Source organism: Oncorhynchus gorbuscha, linkage group LG15 (assembly GCF_021184085.1).
Source record: "Oncorhynchus gorbuscha isolate QuinsamMale2020 ecotype Even-year linkage group LG15, OgorEven_v1.0, whole genome shotgun sequence".
NCBI classification, from domain to species: domain Eukaryota; kingdom Metazoa; phylum Chordata; class Actinopteri; order Salmoniformes; family Salmonidae; genus Oncorhynchus; species Oncorhynchus gorbuscha.
Window position 1 is genome coordinate 13,084,370 of NC_060187.1, and position 18,535 is coordinate 13,102,904.

The 18,535-nt window shown below is 44.2% G+C and overlaps 1 protein-coding gene across 1 annotated transcript in view; it reads right to left on the bottom strand.

Annotated features, from left to right (window-relative positions):
• LOC123996464 (phosphatidylinositol 3-kinase regulatory subunit alpha-like) overlaps positions 1-18,535 on the bottom strand; it is a 63,213-nt gene that overhangs the window by 16,713 nt on the left and 27,965 nt on the right. The window contains exons 4-5 of the mRNA XM_046299834.1: positions 8,308-8,439; positions 327-528 (exon numbers count right to left, since the gene is read on the bottom strand). Of these exons, the coding sequence (XP_046155790.1) occupies positions 327-528; positions 8,308-8,439 (334 nt within the window). The remainder of the gene's footprint in view (positions 1-326; positions 529-8,307; positions 8,440-18,535) is intronic.

Sequence of the window (18,535 nt, forward strand, 5' to 3'; positions counted from 1 at the left end):
TTTATCTGTGAATGTCAGTATATTTCTGAGAATGTCAGTATATATATTCATGAATGTCAGTATGTTTCTGAGAATGTCAGTATATATATTAGTGAATGTCAGTATACAGTATGTCTGAGAATGTCAGTATACAGTATATATCTGAGAATATAGCATGCATAAGACCCATGCTTGATATGTTTCCTATACCTGTTGGATATACCTGGAACCCCAAAAATATTTTAAAAGGGTTCTCCTATGGGGACAGTCGAATAACCCTTTTAGGTTCTTGATAGCACCTTTTTTCCAGCACCAAACCACTTCACCAATGCACCAATCAGTCTTACCAGAAGTGGGAGTGTTTGAAGATGGCCTCACTGAAGGTCTGGCCTAGAAGCCTGGGGCTGGCCTGGTTCTGAGCCCCACTCTGGGCCACCCTGACCAAGTGTCTGGTGAGGTGCACCAGGAGCTGGTGGTTGGCCTGGGGGACACTGGGGGACTCTAGGATCTTCTTCAGCTTCTCGCCACACTCCTCCACGCTCTGAGTCTCTGGAGTAGCAAGACAGAGAGAGGGGGAATGAGTACAAGTGTGAATTGTATTTGTGTGTGTGTGTGTGTGTGTGTGTGTGTGTGTGTGTGTGTGTGTGTGTGTGTGTGTGTGTGTGTGTGTGTGTGTGTGTGTGTGTGTGTGTGTGTGTGTGTGTGTGTGTGTGTGTGTGCGCGTGTGCGCTGGGACAGAGAGCCAGGCACTAATAACAGAACACACCTACAGTACCTTCAGAAGGTTTTCACACACCTTGACTTTCTCCATATGTTGTGTTACAGTCTGAATTCAAAATGGATTAAATACATGCATTTTCTCACCCATCTACACATAATAACCCATAATGACAAAGTGGAAACATGTTTTACGACATTTGCAAATGTATTGAAAATGAAATACAGAAATATCTAATTTACATAGAGTGCATTTGGAAAGTATTCAGACCCCTTGACTTTTTCCACATGTTGTTACGTTACTGCTGTATTTCAGCCCTCATTGATCTCAACACAATGTCAATAATGACGAAGCAAACATCGTTTTTTTTGTTTTTTTGCAAATGTATAAATTTAAAAAACTGAAAAACTGAAATATCACAATTCCACAATTATTCAGACCCTTTACTCAGTAAAAGGTGTTGAAGCATCAGCGATTACAGCCTCAAGTCATCTTGGGACACTACAAGTTTGGCACACCTGTATTTGGGGAGTTTGTCCCATTCTACTCTGCAGGGTCACTCAAGGACATTCAGAGACTTGTCCCGAAGCCACTCCTGCTTTGTATTGGCTGTGTGCTTAGGGTCGTTATCCTGTTGGAAGGTGAACCTTCACCCCAGTCTGAGGTCTTGAGCACTCTGGAGCAGGTTTTCATGAAGAATCTCTGTACTTTGCTCCATTCATCTTTGCCTCGGTCCTGACTAGTCTCCCAGTCCCTGCTGCTAAAAAACATCCTGACAGCATGATGTTGCCACCACCATGCTTCACCGTAGGGATGGTGCCAGGTTTCCTCCAGACGTGACGCTCGGCATTCAGGCCAAAGATTTCAATCTTGGTTTCATCAGCCCAGAGAACCTCGTTTCTTATGCTCTGGGAGTCTTTAGGTGCTTTTTGGCAAACTCCAAGCGGGCTGTCATGTTCCTTTTACTGAGGAGTGGCTTCTGTCTGGCCACTCTACAATAAAGGCCTGATTGGTGGAGTGCTGCAGAGATGGTTGTCCTTCTGGAAGGTTCTCCCATCTCCACAGAGGAACTCTGGAGCTCTGTCAGTGTGACCATCAGGTTCTTGGTCCCTGACCAAGGCCTTTCTCCCCGATTGCTCAGTTTGGCTGGGCGGCCAGCTCTAGGAAGAGTCTTGGTGGTTCCAAACTTCTTCCATTTAAGAATGATTGAGGCCACTCTGTTGGGGACCTTCAATGCTGCAGACATTTTTTGGTACCCGACAATTCCGTCAAGCTCACAACTTGGTTTTTGCTCTGACATGCACTGTCAACTGTGGAACCTTATATAGACAGGTGTGTGCCTTTCCAAATCATGTCCAATCAAATGGATTTACCACAGGTGGATTCCAATCAAGTTATGGAAACATCTCAAGGACGATCAATGGAAACAGGATGCACATGAGCTAAATTTCAAGTCTCAGAGCAAAGGGTCTGAATACTAAGGTATTTTTATTTTTAATAAATTAGCTGTAATTCTGAAAAGCTGTTTACTGTGTCATGATGGGGTATTTTATGTATATTGATGAGACTAATATATTTTTAAACCCATTTTAAAATAAGGTTGTAATGTAACAAAATGTGGAAAAAGTCAAGGGGTCTGAATAATTTCCGAATGTAAGTATCAGTGATTCTAACATAACACTTTGTTTTCAGGAAATAAAGTTAATTTCTTTCCCACAGTTTTTGCAGTTCTACTTTAGTGGCTTACTGCAAACAGGATTCATGTTTTGGAATATTTGTATTCTGTACAGACTTCCTTCTTTCCACTCTGTCATTAAGGTGAGTATTGTGGAGTAACTGCAATGTTGTTGCTCCATCCTCAGTTTTCTCCTATCACGGCCATTCAATTATGTAACTGTTTTAAAGTCACCATTGGCCTCATGATGAAATCCCTGAGTGGTTTCCTTCCTCTCCGGCTATTGAGTTAAGATGGACGCCTGTATCTTTGTAGTGACTGGCTGTATTGATACACCATCCAAAGTGAAATTAATAACTTCACTAGGCTCAGAGGGATACTCAATGTCTGCTTTTTTTTACCCTATCTACCAATAGTTGTCCTTCTTTGTGAGTCATTAGGAAACCTCCCTGGTCATTGTTGTTGAATCTGTGTTTGAAATTCACTGCTCGACTGAGGGACCTTACATATACACGGCATTTGGAAACTTTTCAGACCCCTTCCCCTTTTCCACATTTTGTTACGTTACAGCCTTTTTCTAAAATGGATGAAATAAATAAAAGTCCTCATCAATCTATATCCAATACCCCATAATGACAAAATGAAAACAGGCTTTTGGAAATGTCCATGCAACTTATTATGTGACTTGGTTAAACACATTTTTACTCCTGAACTTATTTAGCTTGCCATCACAAAGGGATTGAATAATTATTGACTCAAGACATTTCAGCATTACATTTTTTATTAATTTGTAAAAAATTATTGGGTATTGTGTGGAGGCCAGTGACAAAACATCTAAATTTAATACATTTTTGATTCAGGCTCTAACACAACAAAATGTGGAAGAAGTCAAGGGGTGTAAACACTTTCTGAAGGTCTAATCAGTCATTTGAATATTTGACAGATATACAGGGAGATTTGAATTCAGAATTATAGCCTCCCTAAAAGCAGCACTGCTGTCTAGAATGGCAATCTGTTGTAGTCACCCATCCATGCCGTTAGCTTTGATGGGACAGCACATATATGGGATAACAGTTATAAACGCTGTGTCTCTGTGTCTCTGGATGGGATCAGATGTGTGTTCTCACAGCTCAGACGATGTTGTTGTTTAGAGAGGAGAAGGCATAATGATGCTCTCACCAAAAGACCAGACATATGTACCTCTGCAATACTCTGCTGTCTAGGCAGCTGGGGGTTCTCTCTGTGGAAGATCACATAGCCACTACGTATTGCTCATGCACTTCTGCACTCTGCTTAACGATGAGTGTATTGGAGTGTACTGGAGTGTACTGTACTGTAGTGCCCTGGAGTGTACTGGAGTGTACTGGAGTGTACTGGACTGTAGTGCCCTGGTGTGTACTAGAGTGAGTGTACTGTACTGAGTGCACTGTAGTGTACTGCAGTGTACTGGAGTGAATGTGCTGTACTGTAGTGTACTGAGTGTACTGTAGTGTACTGTAGTGTACAGAGTGTACTGTGTTTTGTGTCCAGCCTTTGATTTGATTCTGCTACTAAGGAGAAGCAACCCTGTCTTCTATTGGAAATGGCCTTTTTATATTTAGTATAGGTACTAAAATGTAATGCAGCTAGCTTTCTTCATTCACATACTGTACACGAAAGAAGCAGAATGTGATCCATATTGACCTATTATAGTGGGGCATTTGGACTTTGCAAAGATTTTTTATTTTTATTTTTTTACCCGTGTTTGTGATCGATCCTAAGTCAAAGTGCTCTGGACTTAAACAACCAGCAGGAGGATAGTCTCAGTAAATCTGTCAATCCTGACTAATGGTGTGTTCTGAAGCTAAGAGTGGAAGAGTGTTTGTGTTGAGCCTTAGTGTGTGTGTGTGTGTGTGTGTGTGTGTGTGTGTGTGTGTGTGTGTGTGTGTGTGTGTGTGTGTGTGTGTGTGTGTGTGTGTGTGTGTGTGTGTGTGTGTGTGTGTGTGTGTGTGTGTGTGTGTGTGTGTGTGTGTGTGTAGGTGTGAGTGTATATGTGTGTGTGTGTGTGTGTGTGTGTGTGTGTGTGTGTGTGTGTGTGTGTGTGTGTGTGTGTGTGTGTGTGTGTGTGTGTGTGTGTGTGTGTGTGTGTGTGTGTGTGTGTGTGTGTGTGTGTGATTGTATGTGAGTGTGTGTGTATGTGATTGTGTGTGTGTGTGTGTTTGTGTGTATGTGTATGATTGTGTGTATGTGTATGTGTGTGAATATGTGAGTGTGTGTGATTATGTGTATGTGTATGTGTATGTGTGAGTGTGAGTGTGTGTGTGTGTGTTTGAGTGTGAGTGTGTGTGTGTGATTGTATGTTAGCTGCAGAAGTGCTCATTCGTGGAGCGCCTCATGTCTGCTGATGAGGAGGACTACTCTCCTGTTAGCTGCTATAGTAGCATGGCTGAGACAGGCTTTTCTCTTAATGACTTCCACCCACGCCTGGGGCCAATAGGGATGGCCTGGTTAAGGCTGGCCCGGGGTGATTATATGAGATAAGTGTCTTAGGGTCAGGGGTTAGAGGTTAGGGACACATTGTGAGAGGGTTAGGAGGGCTTGGGGAGGGAGGAGGTTGTGTGTGTTGAGGGGGAGTGTGTGTATATGTGTGGGTGGGTGGGTGTGTGTCGGTCAGAGTTGTTGGATGATATATAGTTGACAATCTGTCTGGTCTGATAGAGGGCAGCTGTGTTGACCTCCTCTTGTCTCGCCTCCTTGGACCACAGACACAGCCAATGACCGCAACCCACTCTAGACCCCCCCTCCAGACCCCCTGCCCTCCCACCCACATCCCGTCTGGAGGTGTTATCACCCCCCCCCCCCCAGAACCTTATCAATACGGTCAGATCCTGGCTCAATAGAGGCCAAGGCTGGGAACTTGACCTGTCCATCTGTCCCTGAGGATCTACTGGACACTGAGACTAGAACTGGACAGGGAGGAAGGGGGGTAGACCTTTTGGTGCCACTAACCGGTTGACTGGATTTCCATCTGTCCATAAGGACACTGGAAGGGGGTTAGAGCTGGGCTGACTAGAGAGGAGGTAGTAGGGGAGGGTTAGAGCTGGGCTGACTAGGGAGGAGGAAGTAAGGGAGGGTTAGAGCTGGGCTGACTAGGGAGGAGGAAGTAAGGGAGGGTTAGAGCTGGGCTGACTAGGGAGGAGGAAGTAAGGGAGGGTTAGAGCTGGGCTGACTAGGGAGGAGGTAGTAAGGGAGGGTTAGTGCTGGGCTGACTAGGGAGGAGGAAGTAAGGGAGGGTTAGAGCTGGGCTGACTAGGGAGGAGGAAGTAAGGGAGGGTTAGAGCTGGGCTGACTAGGGAGGAGGTAGTAAGGGAGGGTTAGAGCTGGGCTGACTTGGGAGGAGGTAGTAAGGGAGGGTTAGAGCTGAGGTGCCCCCTTTGTCCGGTCCAGATGGGCATGGTCTGGCTGTAAAGCTTGCCCTGTACCCTGGGTTCTTAGAGATGTCACTCTGGATTAGGCCAATAGGATGACTGACCACTTCTATTGTCTGAGACAGACACAAAGAGATGGGACTGAGACACCTGGACGAAGTCTGCTGGGATTGCTGTTACACTGCCAGTCGCATGGTCGGTCAGCCTGACCGTGACCTTGAGCGCCGGACGGTCGGTTGGTCGGTCAGCCTGACCGTGACCTTGAGCACCGGACGGTCGGTTGGTCTGTCTCACTCCTGGAGAGTAGCGTTTAAATACAGTTGATGTCGGAAGTTTACATACACATAGGTTGGAGTCATTAAAACTCGTTTTCAACCACTCCACAAATGTCTTGTTAACAGACTATAGTTTTGACAAGTCGGTTAGGACATCTACTTTGCGCAGGACACGAGTCATTTTTCCAACAATTGTTCACAGACAGATTATTTCACTTATAATTCACTGTATCACAATTCCAGTGGATCAGAAGTTTACATATACTAAGTTGACTGTGCCTTTAAACAGCTTGGAAAATCCCCAAAATAATGTCATGGCTTTAAAAGCTTCTGATAAGCTAATTGACATCATTTGAGTCAATTAGAGGTGTACCTGTGGATGTATTTCAAGGCCTACCTTCAAACTCCGTGCCTCTTTGCTTGACATCATGGGAAAATCAAAAGAAATCAGCCACGACCTCAGGAAAACAATTGTAGACCCCCACAAGTCTGGTTCATCATTGGGAGCAATTTCCAAATGCCTGAAGGTACCACATTCATCTGTACAAACAATAGTACGCAAGTATAAACACCATGGGACCACATAGCCGTCATACCGCTCAGGAAGGAGAAGCGTTCTGTCTCCTAGAGATGAACGTACTTTGGTGTGAAAAGTGCAAATCAATCCCAGAACAACAGCAAAGGACCTTGTGAAGATGCTGAAGGAAACAGGTAGTATCTATATCTATATCTCCACAGTAAAACGAGTCCTATATCGACACAACCTGAAAAGCCGCTCAGCAAGGAAGAGGCCACTGCTCTAAAACAGCCATAAAAAGCCAGACTACGGTTTGCAACTGCACATGGGGACAAAGATCGTACTTTTTGGAGAAATGTCCTCTGGTCTGATGAAACAAGAATAGAACTGTTTGGCCATAATGACCATTGTTATGTTTGGAGGAAAAAGGGGGAGGCTTGCAGGCTGAAGAACACCGTGCTGTCGTTGAATTATTATTTACTTTTATTTTCTATTTTTTATTTATCTATTTTTTTACTTATCTATTTTTTATTTATCTATTTTTTTACTTATCTATTTTTTACTTGACACTTATTTTTCTTAAAACTTCTTAAAGCATTGTTGGTTAAGGGCTTGCAAGTACATTAAGCATTTCACTATAAGGTTTTTGTTTTTGATTTGATTTGATGTATTACTGTTTTACAGCAGACCACTGTCCAAAGTCAAAAACAAGTTCCATTTTAGTCAGCTTAACCTCACAGAACCCTCAAATTTCCACCATGCGTCTTTTCAAGTGATTTATCCTGACTTAAAATGTTCCCATAAATAAAAGAGAGAAGCTTGTGCTGGGAGTGTGATGAAACAGGTAGGAGCTGGGAGAGACAAGCACTTACATCATTGACTGAAGCTGCTGTTGTTGGCGGAGGAAGGGAGAGGCTGAATAATTTGGGGGGAGGTCAGGGGGGAGAGAGTGTGAACTCGGCCCGAGGGTTGCCACGGCCCCAGTCTACCCTAAGGTGTTCTCACACACACACTCACATACACAAAAGCTTTCACACACACACACCACTGCAAACACCTACACACACACCGCCCACAGAAAGCACGACTCTCCTTATGTTCAAGGGAAAGGGTCATGAAAAATAGATCAGGTGCTACAGCGTGTCTGTAAAAGAGAGAGATGTGAGGACAGTGCAGACGTTGGAGAGAGGGATAAGATATATTAACCTGGAGCTGGGCCAACAGACAACTGAGCTGAGAGAGGGAACACCTCTCTCTCTCTCTCTCTCTCTCTCTCTCTCTCTCTCTCTCTCTCTCTCTCTCTCTCTCTCTCTCTCTCTCTCTCTCTCTCTCTCTCTCTCTCTCATGGGTTGGAGGGTCAGGCAGGCTGGCAGAGTGGTAAGCGGTGACACTCTGAAGTTTAGCCATGGGATATATACTGCACTTTAGTCCCAGAGGTTAAAGCAGGGTGTCCCATCCATGACCCTGGGGGCAGGAGCTAGCTAGAGGGTTGGCTGGATCTGACTGATGTTCAGCAACTTCGCTTAGCAACTATATTTAACATGGCTTTTCATACTGCATTTTCCTATCCTTAACCCTGGGTTAACATTTTAAATAACTTGTATGAAATAACTCATTTCATACAAGTGACAGCAGAACTCTGTGATTGGCTAGCCCCAAGAAGTCTGTGCAAACCATCTCTAGATATGGCCTGGCTGACTGATGTTTGATGACCAATGTGAGTACTGTTACTGTACCTTGGGCGGTGTAGATCAGTTCACTGTAGACCACGGCTGGGATGATGGGGGAGGGCAGGTCCTGAAGGAAACCCCTCAGACTATCAGGCAACACCACCAGCTCATACTCGTCCACATCCGCTGACGCTGGGTCTGAGAGAGAGAGGGGAGTGTGTGAAGGGGTTGGGGGGTGGAAGGTGGGAGTGAAGGAGGGAGGAAGTGGGTAGAGACAGAGAGAGAGACAGACGTGTTCAAAATCCCATATTCTTCATTTACAAGAAAACACAATTAATGAAATGTGACTTTGGCAGCTCGTCTCTCACCAGTACCAGTGGAGGGAGGGAGGCAGGCAGGCAGGCAGGCAGGCAGACAGACAGACAGACAGACAGACAGACAGACAGACAGACAGACAGACAGACAGACAGACAGACAGACAGACAGACAGACAGACAGACAGACAGACAGAGATGTTCTGGTACAGCAGCAGTCTGACACTGGAAGGTATTATTATTGCTATTATAAACTAGTTATCAACGTAATATTTTTGGGTGGTCATGCCCGTGGTACCACGGCTGCCAGCCAATCAGCATTGAGGGCTCGAACCACCCAATTTATAATTATAATTCAATTAGGTAGATGCCTCTATTTGTCCTATTTCACAAATGTGTATTATACGCATAATACACTTTATTTTTTTGCATATCCAAACTCTCCCTGAGATACCCTCTGAGAATAGGATCACGGCCAGGGTCTGACATTATTATCGGTGGCCCTGGAACAATTAGGGTTAAGTGCTTTGCTCAAGAGCGCATCAACAGATTTTTCATCTTGTCTGCTTGGGGATTTGAACTCGTGAACTTTCACACTTGTACTAGACCAACACTCTAACCTCTAGGCTACATGCCCCTGAGCTGTAATGAACTGAGTCAACTGGACCAACGCTCTAACTGCTAGGCTACATGCTGAAATGAACTGAGTCAACTGGACCAACGCACTAACCGCTAGGCTACATGCTGTAATGAACTGAGTCAACTGGACCAACGCTCTAACCGCTAGGCTACATGCTGTAATGAACTGAGTCAACTGGACCAATGCTCTAAACGCTAGGCTACATGCTGTAATGAACTGAGTCAACTGGACCAACACTCTAACCGGATAAGAGCGTCTGCTAAATAACTTAAATGTAAATGTAAATGTAACCGCTAGGCTAAATGCTGTAATGAACTGAGTCAACTGGACCAACGCTCTAACCGCTAGGCTACATGCTGTAGTGAACTGAGTCAACTGGACCAACGCTCTAACCGCTAGGCTACATGCTGTAATGAACTGAGTCAACTTGACCAACGCTCTAACCGCTAGGCTACATGCTGTAATGAACTGAGTCAACTGGACCAACGCTCTAACCGCTAGGCTACATGCTGTAATGAACTGAGTCAACTGGACCAACGCTCTAACCGCTAGGCTACATGCTGTAATGAACTGAGTCAACTGGACCAACGCTCTAACCGCTAGGCTACATGCTGTAATGAACTGAGTCAACTGGACCAACGCTCTAACCGCTAGGCTACATGCTGTAATGAACAGAGTCAACTGGACCAACGCTCTAACCGCTAGGCTACATGCTGTAATGAACTGAGTCAACTGGACCAACGCTCTAACCGCTAGGCTACATGCTGTAATGAACTGAGTCAAGGGAATCTCAGGGGCATTTTAATCTGGGGAAACAGGAACATTGTCAGTTAGAAACAGATCTTCCCATGTACTGCATACAAGGGATGCGAACAAAACAGAGATATTGTGTGTGTGTGTGTGTGTGTGTGTGTGTGTGTGTGTGTGTGTGTGTGTGTGTGTGTGTGTGTGTGTGTGTGTGTGTGTGTGTGTGTGTGTGTGTGTGTGTGTGTGTGTGTGTGTGTGTGTGTGTGTGTGTGTGTGGTGTGTGTGTGTGGTGTGTGTGTGTGTAGTGTGTGTCTGTGTGACTTGGGGGATTAGGTTCATTGCATTAATAGAGGACATGCCTCTAGCATTCCCTTCTTCCACCCCCTCTTCCTCATCCTCCTCCTCATCAGTCAAATACATGTATGTGACATCTTCTGGACTTTTATCTGTTGCTAAGAGGATTTCTCTATAACTAATAGTCAAATAAACGTTCCAATCATGACGGTCCACTAAGCCAGAGGTCTATTTATATCACTGTGCCCTCTTTCTGACCCCGTACAAACATGATTAGAGTACAGTCCTGCAGCGTCTCTGTGTGTGTTGTGGAGTCACTGATCCTGCCCCTCCATGTGGAAAAGTCACACAGAGGGCAGAGGAATGATATTCATTTACACTGTGTTCAGTCACACAGAGGGCAGAGGAATTATACTAATTTACACTGTGTTCAGTCACACAGAGGGCAGAGGAATGATATTCATTTACACTGTGTTCAGTCACACAGAGGGCAGAGGAATTATACTAATTTACACTGTGTTCAGTCACACAGAGGGCAGAGGAAGTATATCATTTACACTGTGTTCAGTCACACAGAGGGCAGAGGTATTATACTAATTTACACTGTGTTCAGTCACACAGAGGGCAGAGGAAGTATATCATTTACACTGTGTTCAGTCACACAGAGGGCAGAGGAATTATACTAATTTACACTGTGTTCAGTCACACAGAGGGCAGAGGAAGTATATCATTTACACTGTGTTCAGTCACACAGAGGGCAGAGGAATTATACTAATTTACACTGTGTTCAGTCACACAGAGGGCAGAGGAATGATATTCATTTACACTGTGTTCAGTCACACAGAGGGCAGAGGAAGTATATCATTTACACTGTGTTCAGTCACACAGAGGACAGAGGAATGATATTCATTTACACTGTGTTCAGTCACACAGAGGGCAGAGGAATTATACTAATTTACACTGTGTTCAGTCACACAGAGGACAGAGGAAGTATATCATTTACACTGTGTTCAGTCACACAGAGGGCAGAGGAATGATATTCATTTACACTGTGTTCAGTCACACAGAGGGCAGAGGAATGATATTATTTGATCCTACATGTGTCATGTCACACGAGTGACAGTGGGCCTGTGCTGGGTCTGACAGTTTATTTTTGCTGGGGATAACAGTGTGTTTGCTGGAGTTAACAGTGTGTTTGCTGGGGTTAACAGTGTGTTTAACGGGGTTAACAGTGTGTTTAACGGGGTTAACAGTGTGTTTAACGGGGTTAACAGTGTGTTTACCGGGGTTAACAGTGTGTTTAACGGGGTTAACAGTGTGTTTAACGGGGTTAACAGGGTGTTTGCTGGGGTTAACAGTGTGTTTACCGGGGTTAACAGTGTGTTTAACGGGGTTAACAGGGTGTTTGCTGGGGTTAACAGTGTGTTTACCGGGGTTAACAGTGTGTTTAACGGGGTTAACAGGGTGTTTGCTGGGGTTAACAGTGTGTTTACCGGGGTTAACAGTGTGTTTAACGGGGTTAACAGTGTGTTTGCTGGGGTTAACCACTTGCTCCTACCTGGCACGCAGGCGTCCCATCTAGAGCTCTGGAAATGCAAATGCGCTACGCTAAATGCTAATAGTATTAGTTAAAACTCAAACGTTCATTAAAATACACATGCAGGGTATTGAATTAAAGCTACACTCGTTGTGAATCCAGGCAACAAGTAAAATGCTTTTCGGCGAAAGCATGAGAAGCTATTATCTGATAGCATGTAACACCACAAAAGACCCGCAGGGGACGTAAACAAAATAATTAGCATATTCGGCGCTACACAAACCGCACAATAAAATATAAAACATTCATTATCTTTGACCATCTTCTTTGTTGGCACTCCTAGATGTCCCATAATCACTATTGGGTCTTTTTTTCGATTAAATCGGTCCATATATAGCCTAGATATGTAGACTGTATGATAAACGGAAAAAAAGAGCGTTTCATAACGTAACGTCATTTTTTAAAATTCAAAAAGTCGACGATAAACTTTCACAAAACACTTCGAAATACTTTTGTAATGCAACTTTAGGTATTAGTACACGTTAATAAGCGATAAAATTCATCAGGAGGCGATGTAACTTCTATAGGTGTCGTCTGAAAAATAACATGGCCGAGAGAGCTCGACCAAAACATCCGGTCGGAGAACGGAGGGAAGGAGATCCCTTGAACCGGTTAGACCAAGAATCAATTGCGAATCAAATGACAAGACTCTAGACAACGTGTGGTAGCTGTAGGCGCTGAAACCTCGGTCTCATGTAATTCGGTTCACTTTGAACAATTCCTGGAAGTAAGCACAAGGATATTTATTTCCATTTTCAGTGATCAGGTTTTCCTGCGCTATTCGATGAAACTCACACTCTGTTAAAGTCACAGCCGTGATTTAACCAGTTTTAGAAACGTCAGAGTGTTTGCTATCCACACATACTAATAATATGCATATACTAAATTCCTGGCATGAGTAGCAGGGTGCTGAAATGTTGCGCGATTTTTAACAGAATGTTCGAAAAAGTAGAGGGTTGACTTAACAGGTTAACAGTGTGTTTGCTGGAGTTAACAGTGTGTTTGCTGGGGTTAACAGGGTGTTTGCTGAGGTTAACAGTGTGTTTGCTGGGGTTAACAGTGTGTTTGCTGGGGTTAACAGTGTGTTTGCTGGAGTTAACAGTGTGTTTTCTGGGGTTAACAGTGTGTTTGCTGGAGTTAACAGTGTGTTTTCTGGGGTTAACAGTGTGTTTTCTGGGGTTAACAGTGTGTTTGCTGGGGTTAACAGTGTTAACAGTCCTCTCATGGCTCTACTGTGAGGGCAGTCCTCTCAAGGCCCTACTGTGAGGACAGTCCTCTCAAGGCTCTACTGTGAGGACAGTCCTCTCATGGCTCTACTGTGAAGACAGTCCTCTCATGGCTCTACTGTGAGGAAGGTCTTCTCAAGGCTCTATTCTGAGGACAGTCATCTCAAGGCTCTAATGTGAGGACAGTCCTCTCATGGCTCTACTGTAAGGACAGTCCTCTCAAGGCTCTAATGTGAGGACAGTCCTCTCATGGCTCTACTGTCAGGACAGTCCTCTCATGGCTCTACTGTGAGGACAGTCCTCTCATGGCATCTAATAGTAGTGTCCCTATTGTGAGGATGAGGAGAGGATGAGGAACGAGGTCAGGATGAGGACAGTCCTCTCACGGGGACCTCAGCCAGCAGTGTTACAGCACTGCACAGTCAGACCACATGGGATTGGGACAGAGAAATGCCCACATTAATCCCCCCTGTCTCTCTCTCTCTCTATAATTCTGCTATCTCTTTGAGAGCCTGAAGACAAATTCCATACCTTTCTCATTCCCTTTGTTTCTCTGTTCCATCATCTCTCTTTACCTCCCTTTGTTTCTCTGTTCCATCATCTCTCTTTACCTCCCTTTGTTTCTCTGTTCCATCATCTCTCGTTACCTCAATTTGTTTCTCTGTTCCATCATCTCTCTTTACCTCCCTTTGTTTCTCTGTTCCATCATCTCTCTTTACCTCCCTTTGTTTCTCTGTTCCATCATCTCTCTTTACCTCCGTTTGTTTCTCTGTTCCATCATCTCTCGTTACCTCCCTTTGTTTCTCTGTTCCATCATCTCTCTTTACCTCCGTTTGTTTCTCTGTTCCATCATCTCTCTTTACCTCCGTTTGTTTCTCTGTTCCATCATCTCTCGCTACCTCCGTTTGTTTCTCTGTTCCATCATCTCTCGTTACCTCCCTTTGTTTCTCTGTTCCATCATCTCTCTTTACCTCCCTTTGTTTCTCTGTTCCATCATCTCTCTTTACCTCCCTTTGTTTCTCTGTTCCATCATCTCTCTTTACCTCCCTTTGTTTCTCTGTTCCATCATCTCTCTTTACCTCCCTTTGTTTCTCTGTTCCATCATCTCTCGCTACCTCCCTTTGTTTCTCTGTTCCATCATCTCTCTTTACCTCCCTTTGTTTCTCTGTTCCATCATCTCTCGTTACCTCCCTTTGTTTCTCTGTTCCATCATCTCTCTTTACCTCCCTTTGTTTCTCTGTTCCATCATCTCTCGCTACCTCCCTTTGTTTCTCTGTTCCATCATCTCTCTTTACCTCCCATTGTTTCTCTGTTCCATCATCTCTCTTTACCTTCCTTTGTTTCTCTGTTCCATCATCTCTCTTTACCTCCCTTTGTTTCTCTGTTCCATCATCTCTCTTTACCTCCCTTTGTTTCTCTGTTCCATCATCTCTCTTTACCTCCCTTTGTTTCTCTGTTCCATCATCTCTCTTTACCTCCCTTTGTTTCTCTGTTCCATCATCTCTCTTTACCTTCCTTTGTTTCTCTGTTCCATGTTTCTGTAGCTCAGTTGGTAGAGCATGGCGCTTGTAACGCCAGGGTAGTGGGTTCGATCCCCGGGACCACCCATACGTAGAATGTATGCACACATGACTGTAAGTCGCTTTGGATAAAAGCGTCTGCTAAATGGCATATATTATTATTATATATTATCTCTCGTTACCTCCCTTTGTTTCTCTGTTCCATCATCTCTCTTTACCTCCCTTTGTTTATCTGTTCCATCATCTCTCTTTACCTCCCTTTGTTTCTCTGTTCCATCATCTCTCGCTACCTCCCTTTGTTTCTCTGTTCCATCATCTCTCGCTACTCTCGCTTTATCCTGCCATTTATCCTGCCATGGTTTATCCTGCCACGGTTTATCCTGCCATGGTTTATCCAGCCATTTACCCTGCCATGGTTTATCCTGCCATGGTTTATCCTGCCATGGTTTATCCAGCCATTTACCCTGCCATGGTTTATCCTGCCATTGTTTATCCAGCCATTTACCCTGCCATCGTTTATCCTGCCATGGTTTATCCAGCCATTTACCCTGCCATGGTTTATCCTGCCATGGTTTATCCAGCCATTTATCCTGCCATGGTTTATCCAGCCATTTGCCCTGCCATGGTTTATCCAGCCATTTATCCTGCCATGGTTTATCCAGCCATTTACCCTGCCATGGTTTATACAGCCATTTACCCTGCCATGGTTTATCCAGCCATTTACCCTGCCATGGTTTATCCTGCCATGGTTTATCCAGCCATGGTTTATCCTGCCATGGTTTATCCAGCCATTTACCCTGCCATGGTTTATCCAGCCATTTACCCTGCCATGGTTTATCCTGCCATGGTTTATCCAGCCATGGTTTATCCTGCCATGGTTTATCCAGCCATTTACCCTGCCATGGTTTATCCAGCCATTTACCCTGCCATGGTTTATCCTCCCATGGTTTATCCAGCCATTTACCCTGCCATGGTTTATCCTGCCATGGTTTATCCAGCCATTTACCCTGCCATGGTTTATCCAGCCATGGTTTATCCAGCCATGGTTTATCCTGCCATGGTTTATCCAGCCATTTACCCTGCCATGGTTTATCCAGCCATGGTTTATCCTGCCATGGTTTATCCAGCCATGGTTTATCCTGCCATGGTTTATCCAGCCATGGTTTATCCTGCCATTTACCCTGCCATGGTTTATCCTGCCATGGTTTATCCTGCCATGGTTTATCCTGCCATGGTTTATCCTGCCATACGTTTTGAATCCGGTGTCGTTTTGTTTATCAGTTCATAAACCATGTGCCATGGAATCAGTACATTGAAAATCTCTTCCCAATTATTTTGCAATCTGTATGGCACAGCTGTCAACTTGTATTTTCAAGTGGATTAAACTGAAATTGCAACCAACTTTCTATGGCTTGTTTTAAAAATAGCGATAGATTGGAGATGATTTCATTGTCAAAAAAACGAAAGTGAGAGGTTGGAATTTGAATAAAGGGAAAAGGGCAATCTTGAACACGGGGTGAGCCATTCTTACTCGTCTGCTAGTGAACCAGTTTGGATATAAGTATAGGTTTTGCATGACTGAAGCCTTTAGTGAGAGGTCTAATGCTTTAATATTTAATAATGTCTGCCCTCCAAATTCACATACATGACATAAATAGGCCCGTAATTTAATTCTCTAGAGGAAAGTATTCAGACCCCTTCCCTTTTCCACATTTTGTAACATTTCAGCCTTATTCTAAAATGGATCAAATAAAAAAATCCTGATGAATCTAAACACAATACCCCATAATGACAAAGCAAAAACAGGTTTTTAGAGAAACAGAAATACCTTATTTACAGAAGTATTCAGACCCTTTGCTATGAGACTCGAAATTGAGCTCAGATGCATCGTGTTTCCTTTGATCATCCTTGAGATGGTTCTACAACTTTATTGGAGTTCACCTGTAATGAATTCAATTAATTGGACATGATTTGGAAAGGCACACACCTGTCTATATTAGATCCCAAAGTTTACAGTGCATGTCAGAGCAAAAACCGAGCCATGAGGTCAAAGGAACTGTCCGTAGAGCTCCGAGATAGGATTGGGTTGAGGCACAGATCTGGGGAAGGGTACCAAAACATGTCTGCAGCATCAAGCTATTTGATGCAGATGATGATCTGGGGAAGGGTACCAAAACATGTCTGCAGCATCAAATTATTTGATGCAGATGATGATGTGCAAGTAGGAGAAAGACATCATCATCTGCATCAAATAGCTTGATGCTGCAGACATGTTTTGGTACCCTTCCCCAGATCATCATCTGCATCAAATAGCTTGATGCTGCAGACATGTTTTGGTACCCTTCCCCAGATCATCATCTGCATCAAATAGCTTGATGCTGCAGACATGTTTTGGTACCCTTCCCCAGATCATCATCTGCATCAAATAGCTTGATGCTGCAGACATGTTTTGGTACCCTTCCCCAGATCATCATCTGCATCAAATAGCTTGATGCTGCAGACATGTTTTGGTACCCTTCCCCAGATCATCATCTGCATCAAATAGCTTGATGCTGCAGACATGTTTTGGTACCCTTCCCCAGATCATCATCTGCATCAAATAGCTTGATGCTGCAGACATGTTTTGGTACCCTTCCCCAGATCATCATCTGCATCAAATAGCTTGATGCTGCAGACATGTTTTGGTACCCTTCCCCAGATCATCATCTGCATCAAATAGCTTGATGCTGCAGACATGTTTTGGTACCCTTCCCCAGATCATCATCTGCATCAAATAGCTTGATGCTGCAGACATGTTTTGGTACCCTTCCCCAGATCATCATCTGCACATCTATCACTCCAGTGTTAATTTGCTAAATTGTAATTACTTCGCTACTATGGCGTAGTTATTGCCTTACCTCCTTACTCCATTTGCACACACTGTATATAGATTTTTCTATTGTGTTATTGACTGTGCTTTTGTTTATCCCACATGTAACTCTGTGTTGTTTTTTTGTCGCACTCTTTTGCTTTATCTTGACCAGGTCGCAGGTGTAAATGAGAACTTGTTCTCAACTGGCCTACCTGGTTAAATATAAAAATAATATTGTAAAAAAGGTCCCCAAGAACACAGTGGCCTCCATCATTCTTAAATAGAAGAAGTTTGGAAACATCAAGACACTTCCTAGAGCTGGCTGCCCGGCCAAACTGAGCAATCAGGGAGGTGACCAAGAACCCATAGGTCACTCTGACATAGTTCTAGGGTTCCTCTTTAGAGATGGGAGAACCTTCCAGAAGGACAATCATCTCTGCAGCACTCCACCAATCAGGCCTCTATGGTAGAGTGGCCAGATGGAAGCCATTCCTCAGTAAAAGGCGCTTGGAGTTTGCCCAAAGGCACCTAAAGAACTCTCAGACCATGACAAACAAGATTCTACGGTATGATGAAACCAAGATTGAACTACTTGGCCTGAATGCCGAGCGTAACGTCTGGAGGAAACCTGGCACCATCCCTAAGGTGAAGCACGGTGGTGGCAGCATCATGCTATGGGGATGTTTTTCAGTGGCAGGGACTGGGAGACTAGTCAGGTTCGAGGGAAAGATGAACAGAGCAAAGTACAGAGAGATCCTTGATGAAAATCTACAGAGCTCTCAGGACCTCAGACTGGGGTGAAAGTTCACCTTCCAACAGGACAACAACCATAAGCACACAGCCAAGACAACGCAGGAGTGGCTTCGGGACAATTCTCTAAATGACCTTGTTTGGCCCAGCCAGAGCACGGACTTGAACCCGATCGAACATCTTTGGAAAGCCTGAAAATAGCTGTGCAGCGACACTCCCCATCCAAACCTGACAGAACTTGAGAGGGTCTGCAGAGAAGAATGGGAGAAACTCCCCAAATACAGGTGTGCAAAGCTTCTAGAGTCATACCCAAGAAGACTCAAGGCTGTAAGATGCTTCAACAAAGTACTGAGTA